This window comes from Ornithorhynchus anatinus, chromosome 15 (assembly GCF_004115215.2).
Source record: "Ornithorhynchus anatinus isolate Pmale09 chromosome 15, mOrnAna1.pri.v4, whole genome shotgun sequence".
NCBI classification, from domain to species: domain Eukaryota; kingdom Metazoa; phylum Chordata; class Mammalia; order Monotremata; family Ornithorhynchidae; genus Ornithorhynchus; species Ornithorhynchus anatinus.
This window is the reverse complement of record NC_041742.1, coordinates 15,907,351-15,922,701: the sequence shown is the minus strand read 5'-3', so window position 1 is coordinate 15,922,701 and position 15,351 is coordinate 15,907,351. Positions and strand designations below refer to the sequence as shown.

At 47.1% G+C, this 15,351-nt stretch overlaps 1 protein-coding gene across 1 annotated transcript in view; it reads left to right on the top strand.

The window, feature by feature from the left end:
* The first annotated feature begins 4,368 nt into the window (after positions 1 to 4,368).
* PHEX (phosphate regulating endopeptidase homolog X-linked) overlaps positions 4,369 to 15,351 on the top strand; it is a 61,671-nt gene continuing 50,688 nt past the window's right edge. Inside the window, exons 1-3 of the mRNA XM_001513641.4 lie at positions 4,369 to 5,075; positions 7,884 to 7,952; positions 10,520 to 10,681. Of these exons, the coding sequence (XP_001513691.2) occupies positions 4,952 to 5,075; positions 7,884 to 7,952; positions 10,520 to 10,681 (355 nt within the window). The 5' untranslated portion in view covers positions 4,369 to 4,951. The remainder of the gene's footprint in view (positions 5,076 to 7,883; positions 7,953 to 10,519; positions 10,682 to 15,351) is intronic.

Sequence of the window (15,351 nt, the reverse complement as noted above, 5' to 3'; positions counted from 1 at the left end):
AATATGCCCGATAGAACTGACACATTCCCAGTCCACAGTGAGCTTACAGTCTTGAGGGGGAGTCAGACATGAATATAAGTAAAATAAAAGTGTCAGGAAGCCTTGAGGGCGAGAGCCCGGCAGGAGAAACGAGGAGAGGTCTGTGGGTTGGCTTTTGAACCGTTAATTCAGAGAGAGCTGTGGCAAAGAGGGGGTGGGAGTTGGAGGATAGGAATAATTTAGAAAAGTGGTAAAGACCTACCCACGTCCTTTACCTGGCTCTGGATGAACAGAGAAGGACCGTGTCAGTCTAATAATGATTGTGATATTAAGCACTTACTATCTGCCAGGCAACCGTACTAAGCGCTGGGGTAGATATAAGATCATCAGGTCCGACGTGGGAATGTCGGTCTTAAGTAGGAAGGAGAACAGCTATTGAGTTGCCATTTTACAGATGAGGATTCCCGTTTTACAGATGACGAACCGAAGCCCCGAGACGTCAAGTGACTCGTCCAAGGTCACACGCAGCAGGTAAGAAGTGGAGCTGGGATTAGAATCAGGGTCCTCTGGCTCCTAGGCCTGGGCTCTTTCCACTGGGTTATACCACTTCTACCATTCTGAAGGGGAAAAAAATTGTGTATAGAACTTATTCTATGCAGAGAACTGTACTAAGTGCTGAGAAAGAGTTCACTAGTGGGAATTAGACATGGGGCTCACAATCTAAAAATGAAAATGGGGAGTGGGTTTGGGCAGGTGGTAGGAGAGAGAAAATATGAAGACAGCATGAAGGCGGAAAGGATCGTTAGGGTTACGTGGCTAGGGGAGCAGAATTTTCATGCATCTAAATTCGCTGACAGATTGTGAGCAAGCGATGATGATGATGGTGCTATTTGTTAAGAGCTAACTATGTGCCTAGCACTGTTCGAAACGCCAGGGTAGAGACAAGCTAATCAGGTCGGACACATCCCCGTCCCCCGTGCGGCTCACACTCGTAATCCCCATTTTCCAGATGAGGGAACTGAAGCCCAGGGAAGTGAAGTGACTCGCACTGTCTGTACTCTCCCAAGCGCTTAATACATTGCTCTGCACACAGTAAGCGCTCAGTAAATACGATTGAACGAATGAAAGAAAAATCTCAGAGGAAGGGAGAGCGGTTAAAATGTTACCTGCAAGTGGTATTAAATGAGGTGAAAAAACAGGACACAAGAAACCTCTTTCTTGCAAAGGAAAAAAAAAATCTTGTGTGTGTGTTTGGGGGGAAATAAGTGACTATTATCGGTAATGTAATTCAAGTCAGAAACGGGGGATTGAAGTAGACAGGCGGCAGGGCCAGGATTAGAACCCAGGTCCTTCTGACTCCGGGCTCTGTCCACTAGGCCATGCTCTTGCTCAAGAGACTGAGGAAACGCTTGAGAAGTAAGGCATCCCTTGATGGCAAATTTTTTATGGGTGGAACGTTGTGCGTTTTCCGACGGAGGGCGCGTGCTCTCTGGCAAAGACACAGGGTCCCGACCCAGGCCAACAAATGGCAGATAATTGCTTGAGGGGGTTTGCTTTTCTGCCCTGACTTCATCTCCAACCTGTGTTTCGCGTAAATAACCAGAGGCTCAACGGAGGGCTGTGTGCTTGTGCTGAAAGAGAACAGGCTGTCTACAGAGTATCTGCTGGATTAGGCAGAACCTCAATCCAGATAAAGGGACCGTTATTTATAATACTAACAATTATGGCACTTGTTAAGCGCTTACTATGTGCCAGGCACTATTCTAAGCGCTGGGGTAGATCCAAGTTAAGCAGGTTGGACACAGTCCCTGTCCCACATGGGATTCACACGCTTAACCCAACTGAGGGAACTGAGGCCCAGTGAAGTGGCTCGTCCAGGGGCACCCAGCAGACGTGTGCGGCGTCGGAATTAGAACCCAGGCCTGTGTTCTGTCCATTAGGCCAGTCTGCCTACTCCCTCTCCTGCATCACCTGCCATTTGGATTCCTACCCTTTGAGGAATTGATTTTCACCCACCCTCAGCCCCACAGCACTTTCGCCTCTAGTCTCCATAGGGCAGGGAACATGTCTACCAGCTGTCATACTGAACACTCCCGAGCACTTAGTACAGTGCTCTGCACGCAGTAAACTCTCAATAAATACAATTGATTATCTTGGTTCACTCCTGTAATTGTCGATATACTTACTCTGTTCAACCCACATAATGAAGTCATCACTAAACCCTGTCAGTTCTAACTTCACGACGTCACTAAAATCCACTTCTTCCTTTCTATCCAAAATGCTACCACATTAATATAAGCGCTTATCCTATCCCGCTTTATTTATTGTATCAGCCTCCACAATGCTACACTGCTTCTGTGGTAGGATAGGAGAAATCCAAATTGCCCGATTTGTTGAAACAGTCACATGTGGCCCGACAGTTTTGAGAAGTGCAAAACGCAGAGGGAAATTCAATTTTATTGTATCACCACTGTAAAGTACACTTGTATTTTTTTTTTTGTATATATTAACGTCTGTCTCCCCTCTTCTAGACTGTAAGCTCATTGTGGGCAGGGAATGTGTCTGTTTATTGTTGGATTGTACTCTCCCAAGCGCTTAATACAGTGCTCTGCACACAGCAAGCGCTCAATAAATACGATTGAACGAATGACAGGAAAATCTCAGAGGAAAGGAGAGCTGGTAAAATGTTACCTGCAATTGGCATTAAATGAGATGAAATAACAGGACACAAGAAACCTCTTTCATGAAAAGGAAAAAAAAAAGAATCATTGTGTGTGTGTTGGGGGGTGGGAAATAAGTGACTATTATCAGTAACGTAATTCAAGTCAGAAATGGGAGATTGAAGAAATGAAAATTGGGATATCTGATTTTCTCGTTCTGATTTTCTGAGGTGTTTTTTCCATCATTTTGGGTGGAAATGTGTAGGAGACACAGCAGGAAAAAGCTGTCAGGAAAAGCCATTTGGTTTACCAAGATCATTATATTTAGTACTTTAATGGCTGCCTTTTGGGGTGGGGGTGAAGGGGTGTTGAATTTAAGACAAGTCAACACTCTTGATTATACCATCCTCCTGGTTTAGTGGGCTAGTTTCCACCTAAAAAAGAAATCCAGGATCTTTTCCTTCGCCAAGAACATCAGATATTAAATGCAGCCGAATGTCTAGAGCTGTGGCAGTTGGGTAGTGTTACATTGTGTCATTTAAGCAACTTACAACCGGCGGTTTTCTGAAAATAGGAATTGGCTGGTATATGCATGCTCTACAAAGAAGGAGTCTTGGTTTTCCAGTTGATCATTTTCAGCTTTTCTGTTTAGTAACTTTAATAGATCTGATTCAATTTTCCACTGTTTTGAAAGACGCATAAACTTAATATTAGTAATAATAATAATAATCATCTGTGGTTAATCATTTGGGAAGCAGCATGACCTAGTCGGTACACCACAGGCCTGGGAGTCAGAAGGACCCGGGTTCTAATTCCTGTGCCCCCACTTGTCTTTTGTGTCACGTCTCTGTGCATCGGTTCCCTCTATACTGTAAACTCATTATAGTCAGGGAACGTATCTGCTTATTCTCTTGTACTATACTCTCCCAAGTGCTTAGAACAGAGTTCTGCACATAGGAATCGCTCAATAAAATGCTACTTATTGATTCCCTCATCTGTAAAATGGAGATTAAGACTGTGAGCCCCATGTGGGACCTGGTCCGTGTCCAACCTGATTCACTTGTACCTACCCCGGTGCTCAGTATAGCGCCTGCCACTTAGTAGCGCTTAGCAAATACCATCGATAATAATAATAAGTCCTTACCGGATTCCAAGCACTGTGCTAAATTCTGGGGGAGATTCACCGTTAGATGAGACACCTCCCTGTCTGGGCGAGAGAGTAGTTTATCCCTAAGTGCTTGGTACAGTGTTCTGTGCTCTGCGCAATCAGTGTTTAATCAATGATATTGATTGACAGGTGGATTGAAAATGACCTTGATCAGCTGAAAGACTGCAAAAACACAGGGCTCATTTTTCTGCCGTCAAGGGTTAAAAGAAACTTAACCCTATCTCCCGTAGTCTCTAAAGTGCTAAAAATCATTCAGCCGGAACCTTTTGGAGATTCACAGTGCAGCGGGAAGGATGTGTGTTTGTGTGTGTGAGTGTGTTTTCTAAAATAAAAAGCCCAAAACACCATCCTCTGTAGGATGTCTTAATTACTACTTTGCACTGCACTTGAGCCCGACTCCAATTTTTGGCCCAAGCTATCATACACAAAGTCCCAAAATAAAGTTCTCCGGGGTCTCCCGAGAACCCTCTGGATGCTTTAAAAAGGGAATCGCAGGCAGGGAAGATAGGCTCTTTGTGGAAGACAAAAATCAGAGAAGCTGCAGGATTGCAGAAGAGGTGCGGTGTTAGCGCTTAATTAAGTTCCCAAGAAGGTGGAAGAGATTTTGGCCACTGGCTTGGTGTGCTTTAAGAACTTGATAGGAGTCCAGATTCGATAAGCATGAGGCTTTTTTTTTTTCCCTAAGCGACTATACATTTAAATAGCGAAAACATCTGTTTGGCGACAGCTCATAAAGGGAGCTGAAAAACCATCGACGCCTGAGAGACTTTGCAGACCAGAAGAACTGTAGGTATCCTAATCTGTCTTTGGAGGAATTTCTGAGAAACCCTGGAAAATTATTACGAAAATCATTGCTGGATAGGGGGAGGCGTCACGCTAGGATCTCCGGGAAGCAGAGCGGGAAGAGAATTGGTGGATGTGGCTCGTCTTTAAGCCACTGGGACGAGAAGCCAAGCGAGGGGTCTTTCGGAAGCGCCCTCTAGAAGCCTCTCTTCAGAAGTGGGTCTCGAGAAGTGGCTCTCTGGAAACGTCCCTTTTTCTAGAAAAAAGCACCCCTCGAAAAAGTTCCTCTCTCTAAAGCCACCCTCCAGAAGCCGCTGTCCAGATAGAATCATCCGGAAGCGCCCCTTCAGAACTCTTTCTGATGGAAGCAGAGGCAGCCCAGAAGGCCAGTCTGGGCACGGGGAAGAAATCCGGCAAAGCCACGCGGGTTGCCCTGGTGGTATTCGTAGGCTGCACGGCTGTGCTGGGGACACTCCTCTTCCTGGGTAAGTGATGAGCTAAAGCGGAGCGGAATGAGGCGGCCGACTGGTTTTGGTTTATGAGCCGCACCACGGTGGGACCACCTGGCTGGTCTTTGGTTTCTTGAAGCTTCTTAAAGGTCAAAACAAACTTGGCTGAAGAATCTTTACAGGAAACCAAAAATGAAAACCCAAACAAAAATCACTTTAGACAACAACTTCGTAGAGCCCTTCGTCGGCTCAGTCCAGGGGGAAAATGAACCCCAATTCCCTCTCCCATATGGATGGGGGTCGGTTGCGATTTGGACTTGGTAGTGCTGAGCGACTGATCTGAAAGGTGCCCTCTTTCCTCTCCATCGGATGTTCTTGGCTCCTGCTTTGAGGAAAATTGAAGTGGGCTAATGTGAAGGCTTTTCAAAAAGCTAAGTTGATTTGGGGGAGCTACTTTAAAAGATAGGATGTCATTCGTTCAGTCATATTTACTGTGCATCTTACTGTGTGCAGGGCACTGTACTAAGCGCTTGGGAGAGTACAAATTAACAATAAACAGACTGCAACATCTTGTTGTGTGTTGTAACGAGGATTATTTTTACTGAGCACCAATTCTGTCCAAGTACTGTACTAAATGCGTAGCCAGTAAATAGAAAAGTAACAAATTCCCTGCCCACAAACAACGTCCATTCCATTGAGGGAGGGAGGGAGGCATCTACAGATAAAGAATCAGAGTAATAGAGCAAGTAATTGAATAACACAGGCTTTGGAGTCAGGGCTCATGAGTTCGAATCCCAGCTCTGCCACTTGTCGGCTGTGTGACTGTGGGCAAGTCACTTAACTTCTCTGTGCCTCAGTTCCCTCATCTGTAAAATGGGGATTAAGACGGTGAGCCCCACGTGGGACAACCTGATTCCCCTGTGTCTACCCCAGCGCTTAGAACAGTGCTCGGCACATAGTAAGCGCTTAACAAATACCAACATTATTATTAATAACAAAATAATAATTGGGCCTCAGTTACCCCATCTGTAAAATGGGGATTACGACTGTGAGTCCCTATACGGGCCAGGGACTGTGTCCAACCCGATTTGCTTGTATTCACCCCAGTGCTCAGTACAGGGCCTGACACATAGTAAGTGTTTAACCAATACTATAATGGTTATTATTACTTACTGTCTGTCAAGCCCTGATCTAAGCACTGGGGTAGATATAAGGTAATGAGGTTGGACACAGTCCAGTTCCCAAGTGAGTTTCACAGTCAAAGGGAGTGGGATTGAATCCCCATTTTGTAGACGAGGGAACTCTGAGCCACAGAGAAGTGAAGTGACTTGCCCAAGGTCACACAGCAGACAAGTGGTGGAGCTGGAATTAGAACTCGGGTCCTCTGACTCCCAGGCTTGTGTTCTTTCCACCAGACAACGCTGCTTCCCTGATAAATAAAGCAGAAATGTTCACGATGGGTCTGGAAATGGGTAGAGGGATTATACCACTAGAGGTCCTTTATTTTTACCTTTAGATGAAAACTGTTTCCAAAGAGCTATTCCAAAATTGATGTAATGCTGAACTTTAAAATGCCGTAATTCACTAGCTTTCCCTCAGAAGGTGTGGAATATTCCATCTGTAGCCTATCCATTTGCAAGGTTTTGTCTAGATTTGAAAATTTAATGTGCATTTAGGACTTACTTAGCCCAAGAGGATTCCTTGGCCAAAAAAAAGATAGGACGCAGAAATCTGTATTGATTTCGTTGATATCAAACTACTGATTAGAAAAGGTGCTTGCTTTTTTCTTTGAAAAGAGGCAGTGATGTAGCAAAAGTGCCATTAAAAGTCTTTCTCAATCAGTCCCATTGATTGAGGGCTTACTTTGTGCAGAGCACTCTACCAAGCAGTTGGAAGAGTAATAATAATGTTGGTATTTGTTAAGCACCTACTATGTGCAGAGCACTGTTCTAAGCACTGGGGTAGATACGGGTAATCAGGTTGTCCCTCGTGGGCCTCACAGTCTTCATCCCCATTTTACAGATGAGGTAACTGAGGCACAGAGAAGTTAAGTGACTTGCCCATAGTCACACAGCTGACAAGAGTATAGGGTATCGGGGTTGGTAGACAGGTTCCCTGCCCAGAAGGCGCTTATAGCCTAAAGGAGTAGACCGCATATCCTCTCTCTGTACGTTTTGCCCAAAGTAAGCGCTCAATAAATACGACTGAATTAATGAATGAATGATAGGACACAGTCCCTGTCCCACATGGGGCTCACGGTCTAAAGGGGTTGGGGAGAGAACAGGTTTTGAATCCCCATTTTCCGATGCTCACGGGGTTCCCGTTCTAAGAGGGAGGGAGTGTGGGCACCTTATCCGCAAATGACGGAGGAGGAAACTGAGATGGAAGTGATTGGGATCGTTTCCGTTATATTGTTATAACGTATAAGAGGAAAGGAGGGCTTAGTCAGGGAAGACCTCTTGGAAGAGGTGTGCCTTCAGTAAGGCTCTGAAGTGAGGGAGAGAAATAGATACGAGGAGGGAGGGCGTTCCGGGCCAGAGGCAGGATGTGGGCGAGGGGGCGGAGGCGAGATAGGGGACATCGAGGTACCGTGAGAAGGTTGGCATCAGAGGAGCGAAGTGTGCGGGCTGGGTTGCCGTAGGAGAGAAATTGTACTTTCTCAAGTGCCTAGGACAGTACTCTGCACACAGTAAGCGCTCAGTAAATACCATTGATGGATTGAGGTTTCGATTGAATGAGATCGTCTTCTCCGATCAGCGGGACTTGAGGCCGGACTGCCTACTCAATTCCGAAGGCTGTGTTCATTCGGGAATTTATCGCTAATATTATTGTTGTGTTTAACAGTGAGTCAAGGCTATCTGAACTTTCAAGCCAAGCCAGAATACTGCCTGACATCAGACTGCATTGAAGCCGGTAAGTACCTTTCCCTTCCCGGCTTTCCTGGTGATTCTCTGTGCGGACGATTCATTCAGTTGCATTTTTTGAGCGCTTACTCTGTGCAGAGCACTGTCCTGAGCACTTCGCAGTCTACTACCTCTCCAGTCCTGACCGCTGTCTTTCTCTGCGGTCTTGTGTTGCTTCCTACCTTCGGGATATCTCTTATTTATTATATCTGTGATTATTTTTATTAGCATCTGTCTCCCCCCTCACTCTAGACTGTAAGCTCAGAGTGGGCTGGGAATGTGTTTACTGTTGTATCGTACTCTGCCAAGTGCTTAGTACAGTGCTCTGCACACAGTAAGCGCTCAACAAATACGATCGAATGAATGAATGAGTGACTCTCTACTTGGATGTCTCACCCACCTCTCAACCTTAACCTGTCTTTTTCCTAGCCAAACCCTGTCCTTCCCCTTGTCTTTCTCAAAAGCATACAGAACGCCGCTATCCAGAAGCAGCGTGGTCTAGTGGTTAGAGCCCAGGCCCGTGAGGCAGAAAGAGCTGTGTTCGACTCCCGGCTCCGTCACTTGGCTGTGTGCCCTTGGACGAGTCACTTCACTTCTCTGTGCCTCCGTTCCCTCATCTGTAAAATGGGCATAGGGACTGTGTCCTACCTGACTAGCTTATATCTACCCCAGTGCTTCGCACATAGTAAATGCCAAGTAAAACTCCAATTGTTACCATTATTATCCTCCTTGTCTCACAAGCCCGTAATCTTGACATTATTCCTCGATTCATCTTTCTCATTCAACCCACGTAGTCAATCTGTCACCAAATCCTGTTGATTCTCCCTCCGCGATATTGTTGCGCCGCTGTTAGGTCGATCCAAGCTCTTACCGTATCCCGCTTTGACTAATTCATTCAGTCATCATATTTATTGAGCACTTACTGTGTTCAGAGCACTGTACTGAGCGCTTGGAAAGTACAATTCAGCAATAAAGAGAGACAATCCCTGCCCACAGCGGGCTCAGAGCCTAGAAGGGGGGAGACAGACATCAAAACAAGTAAACAGGCATCAGTATAAAGAAATAGAATTATGGATATATACACATCGAAACAAGTAAACAGGCATCAGCCTCTTCGCTGACCTCCCTGCCGCCTGTCTTTCCCCACTCCAGTCCTTAGTTCACTCTGCTGCCTAAATGTTTTTTCTCAAAAAAAGTTCAGTCCACATCACCCCGCTCCTCCAGAACCCCCGGCGGTTGCCTTTCCACCTCCACATCGAGCGGAAATGCCTTTAAAGCATTCGGCTTTAAAGCATTCGATCGGCTCGCTCCCTCCTATCTTCCCTCCCTGATCTCCTACTACAACCCAGCCCGCACCCTTCGCTCCTCCCATGCCGATCTACTCTCCGCACCTCATTCTCCTGTACCTCTCTGATGCCCACGTCCTCTTTGTGGCCTGGAAGTCCCTCCCCCTTCATATCCAACTCGCCACCCTCACGGCATTATTAAAATCCCATCTCCGAGAGGTCTTCCTCAACTAAGCCCTCCTATCTAGACTGTAAGCCCGTTGTGGGCAGGAAATGCGTCTTTTTATTGTTGTATCGTACTCTCCCCGGCGTTTAGTAAAGTGTTCTGCACACGGTAAGCCCTCAGCAAATACGATCGAATGAATTTCTGCTATTCCCTCTCTCTTCTGCATCTCCTGTGCACTTCGATCTGAACCCCTTTAAGCACGTGGCGCAGTGGAAAGAGCACGGGCTTTGGAGTCAGGGCTCATGAGTTCGAATCCCAGCTCTGTCACTTGTCAGCTGTGTGACTGTGGGCGAGTCACTTAACTTCTCTGTGCCTCAGTTCCCTCATCTGTAAAATGGGGATTAAGACTGTGAGCCCCACGTGGGACAACCCGATTCCCCTGTGTTTACCCCAGCGCTTAGAACAGTGCTCTGCACATAGTAAGCGCTTAACAAATACCAACATTATTATTATTATCACTTGACAGTCACCCCATCCTCACCATCCATATTCCATCCATATTCCTAAATGATTGACAGATCTGTCTTCCACTCTAAGACTATAAGCTCCCACTAAGCAGGGAGTGTACCTGCCAAATCAGTTGTACTGGGCTCTCCCAAGCGCTTACTACAGTGCCCTGACCACAGTCAGAGCTCAGTAACGCTCTTTCTCCCTTCAAAGCCTTATTGAAGGCACATCTTCCCCCCGTCCCCACCACCCCACAGCCCTTACGTTCGTATCTGTCGTTTATTTCTTTATATTAATGTCTATCTCCCCCTCTAGCCTCTGAGCTCATTGAGGGCAGGGAATGTGGCTCTTTATTGTCATATTGTCCTCTCCTAAACCCTCAGTACGGTGCTCTGCATACAGTAATCGCTCAATAAATATGATTGAATGAATGAAGTAAACACCACTGGTCGATTGAATCGAAGTAAACGCTCAAAAAGGACGATTGAATGAATCAGTCCTTCATTAAACGTACAATTGAATACGCGTATGGAATATGCACTGAGCAGGCCCAGCTGACGGGGTTACAGGGCTTCGGGGGGGCTAGAAGTCAAGGTCACCTTTGTTTTTTCGAAACAGCGGCCTCGATCTTGAGCAAAATCAACCAATCCGTGGACCCCTGTGAAAACTTCTTCCGGTTCGCTTGCGAAGGCTGGATCGACGCCAACCCCATCCCGGAAGATATGCCCAGCTACGGAGTCTACCCGTGGCTACGTCACAATGTCGACCTCCGATTGAAGGGTGAGTGGGAAAGGGGAAGCAGCGTGGCTTACTGGAAAGAGCCCGGGCTTTGGAGTCAGAGGTCATGGGTTTGAACCCCGGCTCTGCCACTTGTCAGCTGTGTGACTTTGGGCAAGTCACTTAACTTCTCGGTGCCTCAGTTACCTCATCTGTAAAATGAGGATTAAGACTGTGAGCCCCACGTGGGACAACCTGATTCCCCTGTGTCTACCCCAGCGCTTAGAACAGTGCTTGGCACATAGTAAGCGCTTACCAAGTGCCAACATTATTATTATTATTATTAAGGTGACTCCGTTCCTTGCTCTTTTGCAATGGGATTGATCCAGTGCTCGCTTTTTATTATTAGTAACGATAATGATTACGGTACTCGTTAATAATAAGGATGGTATTTGTTAAGCGCCTACTGGGTGCCAAACACCATTCTAAGCACTGGGGTAGATACAAGTTGAGCAGGTTGGACACAGTCCCTGTCCCACATGGGGCTCACACTCTTGGTCCCCATTTTCCTGATGAGGGAACTGAGGCACAGAGAAGTGACTTGCCCAAGGTCACGCAGAAGACATGTGGAGGATCCGGGATTAGAAGCCAGGTCCTTCTGACTCCCAGGCTTTTGTTCTAGCTACTGAGCCCTTGCTGCTTCTCACTGTATGCTAAACACCGTGCTGAATGCAGAGTTTGAGGCAAAACAGTCAATTGCACCAGTCATTCGTTCATTCAGTCTCATTTATTGAGTGCTTACTGTGTGCCGAGCACTGTACTAAGCGCTTGGGAAGTATAATTCAGCAATAAAGAGAGACGATCCCTGCCCACAACAGGCTCGCAGTCTAGAAGGGCGAAGAGAGACATCAAAACAAGTAAACAGGCGTCGGTAGCATCATCGTCTGGTTACCATCTCAGAGGAAGGGTTACCGTACCCTCCTTTTAGCGGTGAGGAAACTGAGCCCCGGGGAAGTTGGGTGGCTTCGGGGAATCTGCTGAACTTAAAGTCAACTCTGACGACCGAGTGAGAGACATGTAGTGTCACCGCTGGGCACGTCACTTCACTTCTCTGTGTCTCAGTTACCTCATCTGTAAAATGAGGAGTAAGAGCGTGACCCCCTGTAGAAAAGGGCCGTGTCTCACCTGATTACCTTCTATCTACCCCAGCACTTACCCCGCTCAGTATGGCACCTGGAGAGTTTCCCGTGCTCCACCAGTCTCGGCTAAGGGAGGGAGAGTCCAGCAGAGGCCTGTCCATTCCATTCCTAGCCTGGGCAGTGCCTAGCGAGCGGCGGGCCGTCGGCTACGAGTCAAAACTCCCCCGTGCTGGCCGGCAGCGGCACGGGAGAGAGTCGAGGGCGGAGACTCAAGTTGACTGCGTGGAAGAAGGCGCCGGTCAACCGTTTGCGGATTTTTACCAAGAAAACTCTAGGGATTCGCTACCGGAACGATTGCAGATGGAGGCGGGGCTTTCTTGGAGAGGTGTGTCCATGGAGTCGCTGTGGGTCGGAGAGGACGCGACAGCGTAGGACAAGACCCCAGCACTTAGAACAGTGCTTGACACATAGGAAGCCCTTAACAGATACCTTCATTCTTCTTCTTATTATTATTACTGATTGTCTTTTCAGTTGCATTGCCAAGAATTCTGTTGTGGGGAATAGCTCTGTAGGAGCAGAGAAGATTAAAACCTTCCTAATTTGCCCGTTGCAGGCAGGGAATGTGCCCGTTTTATCGATATATACTCTCCCAAATGCCTCGAACAGTGCTCGCACACAGTAAGCGCTCAATAAATATGACTGATTGGGGCAATAAGGCGAATCTCTCAGTGGCAGACAGGGGTGATGACCAGTAATAAATAGTAGTAGTATGTGGTATTTAACTACTACTAATAATAATAATATTGGTATTTGTTAAGCGCTTACTATGGGCAGAGCACTGTTTTAAGCGCTGGGGTAGACACGGGAATCAGGTTGTCCCACGTGGGGCTCACAGTCTTAATCCCCATTTTACAGATGAGGTAATTGAGGCACAGAGAAGTTAAGTGACTCGCCCACAGTCACACAGCTGACAAGTGGCAGAGCTGGGATTCGAACCCATGTACTACTAGCAGACAGTAAGCACTTAACAAATACCAGAATCACTTATTAATAATAATAATAATAATAATGCTGGTATTTGTTACACGCTTACTATGTGCAGAACACTGTTCTAAGCGCCGGGGTAGATACAGGCTAATCAGGTTGTCCCACGTGAGGCTCACAGTCTTCATCCCCAGTTTACAGATGAGGTAACTGAGACACAGAGAAGGTAAGCGACTTGCCCAAAGTCACACAGCTGACAGGTGGCGGAGCCGGGATTAGAACCCAGATCCTCTGACTCCCCGGCCCGGGCTCTATCCCACAGGCTGCTTCTCTGTTGAGCTAGTTCCTCTTAAACTCTCTGGGCGAGGACCTGGAGAAGGAAAATAGATCCAGAATCTATTGCTGCTGCTGAGTGCTCTGCCGTCTGTCTGCTGTGTGACCTTAAGCAAGTCACTTAACTTCTCTGTGCCTCACCTCATCTGTAAAAAGGGCATTCCATACCTGTTCTCCTATTGCCGAGATTGTGAGCCCCAAGCGGGACGGGGACTGTGTCCAACCTGATTAACTTGTATCTACCCCAGTGCTTAGAATGGTGCTTGGCACATAGTTAAGTGCTAAACAAGTACTGTTCACCCCAGCGCTTTGTACAGTGCCTGGCACATAATAATGTTGGTATTTGTTCAGCGCTTACTATGTGCAGAGCACTGTTCTAAGCGCTGGGGGAGATACAGGGTAATCAGGTTGTTCCACATGAGGCTCACAGTTAATCCCCATTTTACAGATGAGGTAACTGAGGCACAGAGAAGTGAAGCGACTCGCCCACGGTCACACAGCTGACGAGTGGCAGAGCCGGGAGTCGAAGCCAAGACCTCTGACTCCGAAGCCCGGGCTCTTTCCATTGAGCCATGCTGCTTCCCCTTAACAAATACCACAGTTATTATTTTCAATTATTATTAGCCAGACCATCTCAAGGTGGACTGTGTCAGAGGAGAAGTTCTGTTCTCTCGAGTGTGAACTGATTTGGGATTTGGCCTGTCTAATAAGCGACTCGGCAAGCAAACAGGAAGATCTGCAGTCAAGGGTGGCAAAGAATGGTGATTATGAGAACACAGAAATAGCGTGTCTGTCCCATCTTTCCTGGAACCACTTTTTCCAGAACAGTGAGTCACCTCACCATACCTCGGGCACGACCGCTTACGAAGGGGTCGGAAATACACATTTTGGAAGGTAGAGAAGGTCACGAAAGGAAGGGGGACGAAGACAAGATGTCGTCACGGGGGGCCTTTCCGAGCCCCCAGATCGGTTCTGGTTTGCGAGGATGGTGAAGGGAACAGCAAAGAGCCAGAAGGTCGTGGCTGTGGTTATAATCCCGGCTCTGCCGCTTGTCCGCTGTGTGACCTTGGGCAAGTCACCTCACTTGCGTGTCTCAGTGACCTCCTCCTTAATATGGGGATTGAGACTGGGAGCCCCATGTGGGACGTGGACTGGACATGGACTTGTTTAGCATGGATCTACTCCGGCGCTCAATCCAGTGCCTGGCACAAAGTGAGCACTTAATGAGTATACTAAAAAGAAGGTGATGGAGCCAGAATTATCATAATAATAATAATTATGGTATTTGTCCAGTGCTTACTAAGTGCCAGGCACCAAACCGAGCGCTGGAGTAGATAACAAGGTAATTGGGATGGACACAGTCCCTGTTCCATGTTGGGCTCACAGTCTTAATCCCCATTTTACAGATGAGGGAACTGAGGCACAGAGAAATGAAGTGATTTTCCCAAGGACACACAGTCAGGTGGCAGACCTGGGATTAGAACGCAGGTCCTCCTGACTCCCAGGTCCGTGTTTTCTTAGAATGTGTTAGATATCATCATCGTAATAATGAAAAAAACCTCCATTCTACCCCACCAGTGTCCTTATGCTGAATCTGACCGTGGCGATTTAACAGCAGTCAGGAATCGTGCTTCAAAGGGATCTTTGATTTTGCTCCGTCCCTATAATTACCATGCTGGCAGAAGCCTTTGAATTGCTGAATTGTAATAGGATTTATGCAGTGGGGCATGAGAAATGAGGCCTTTTAAAATCCACCCAAGCCCCAGAGATGATTTATGTCTGGTTTCTTGGCTCAGGAGAACTTTCTTGATCTGATGTTGTTTTTGAAAGGATCTGTTTAGCACGGTTTCATTTCTCTTTTCCTTTCTTGGCTTCCTTGAGATCGTCGTTGAGTTAATCGTAACAACAATAATAATAATGATGATGATGGTATTGGTTAAACACTCACTACGTGCCAGACACTGAACAAAGTGCTGGCGTAGATACAAGCAAATTGGGTTGCGTACAGTCCCTGTCCCAAGTGCGCTCATGGTCTCAATCCCCATTTTCCTTACAGATGAGGTAACTGAGGCCCAGAGAAGTGAAGTGCCTTGCCCAAGATCTCCCAGCGGACAAGTGGCGGAGCCGGGATTAGAACCCGTGACCTTCCGAGTAGCAGGCCCAGGCTCTCTCCACTACGCCACGCTGGGGAGGAGCTCTGGAGTAATCTAGATCAGTTGCCCCCCGGGTTTAACATCGGCTGAGTCTGACTCGGGGCGTTTTCAGGAACGCTGAATG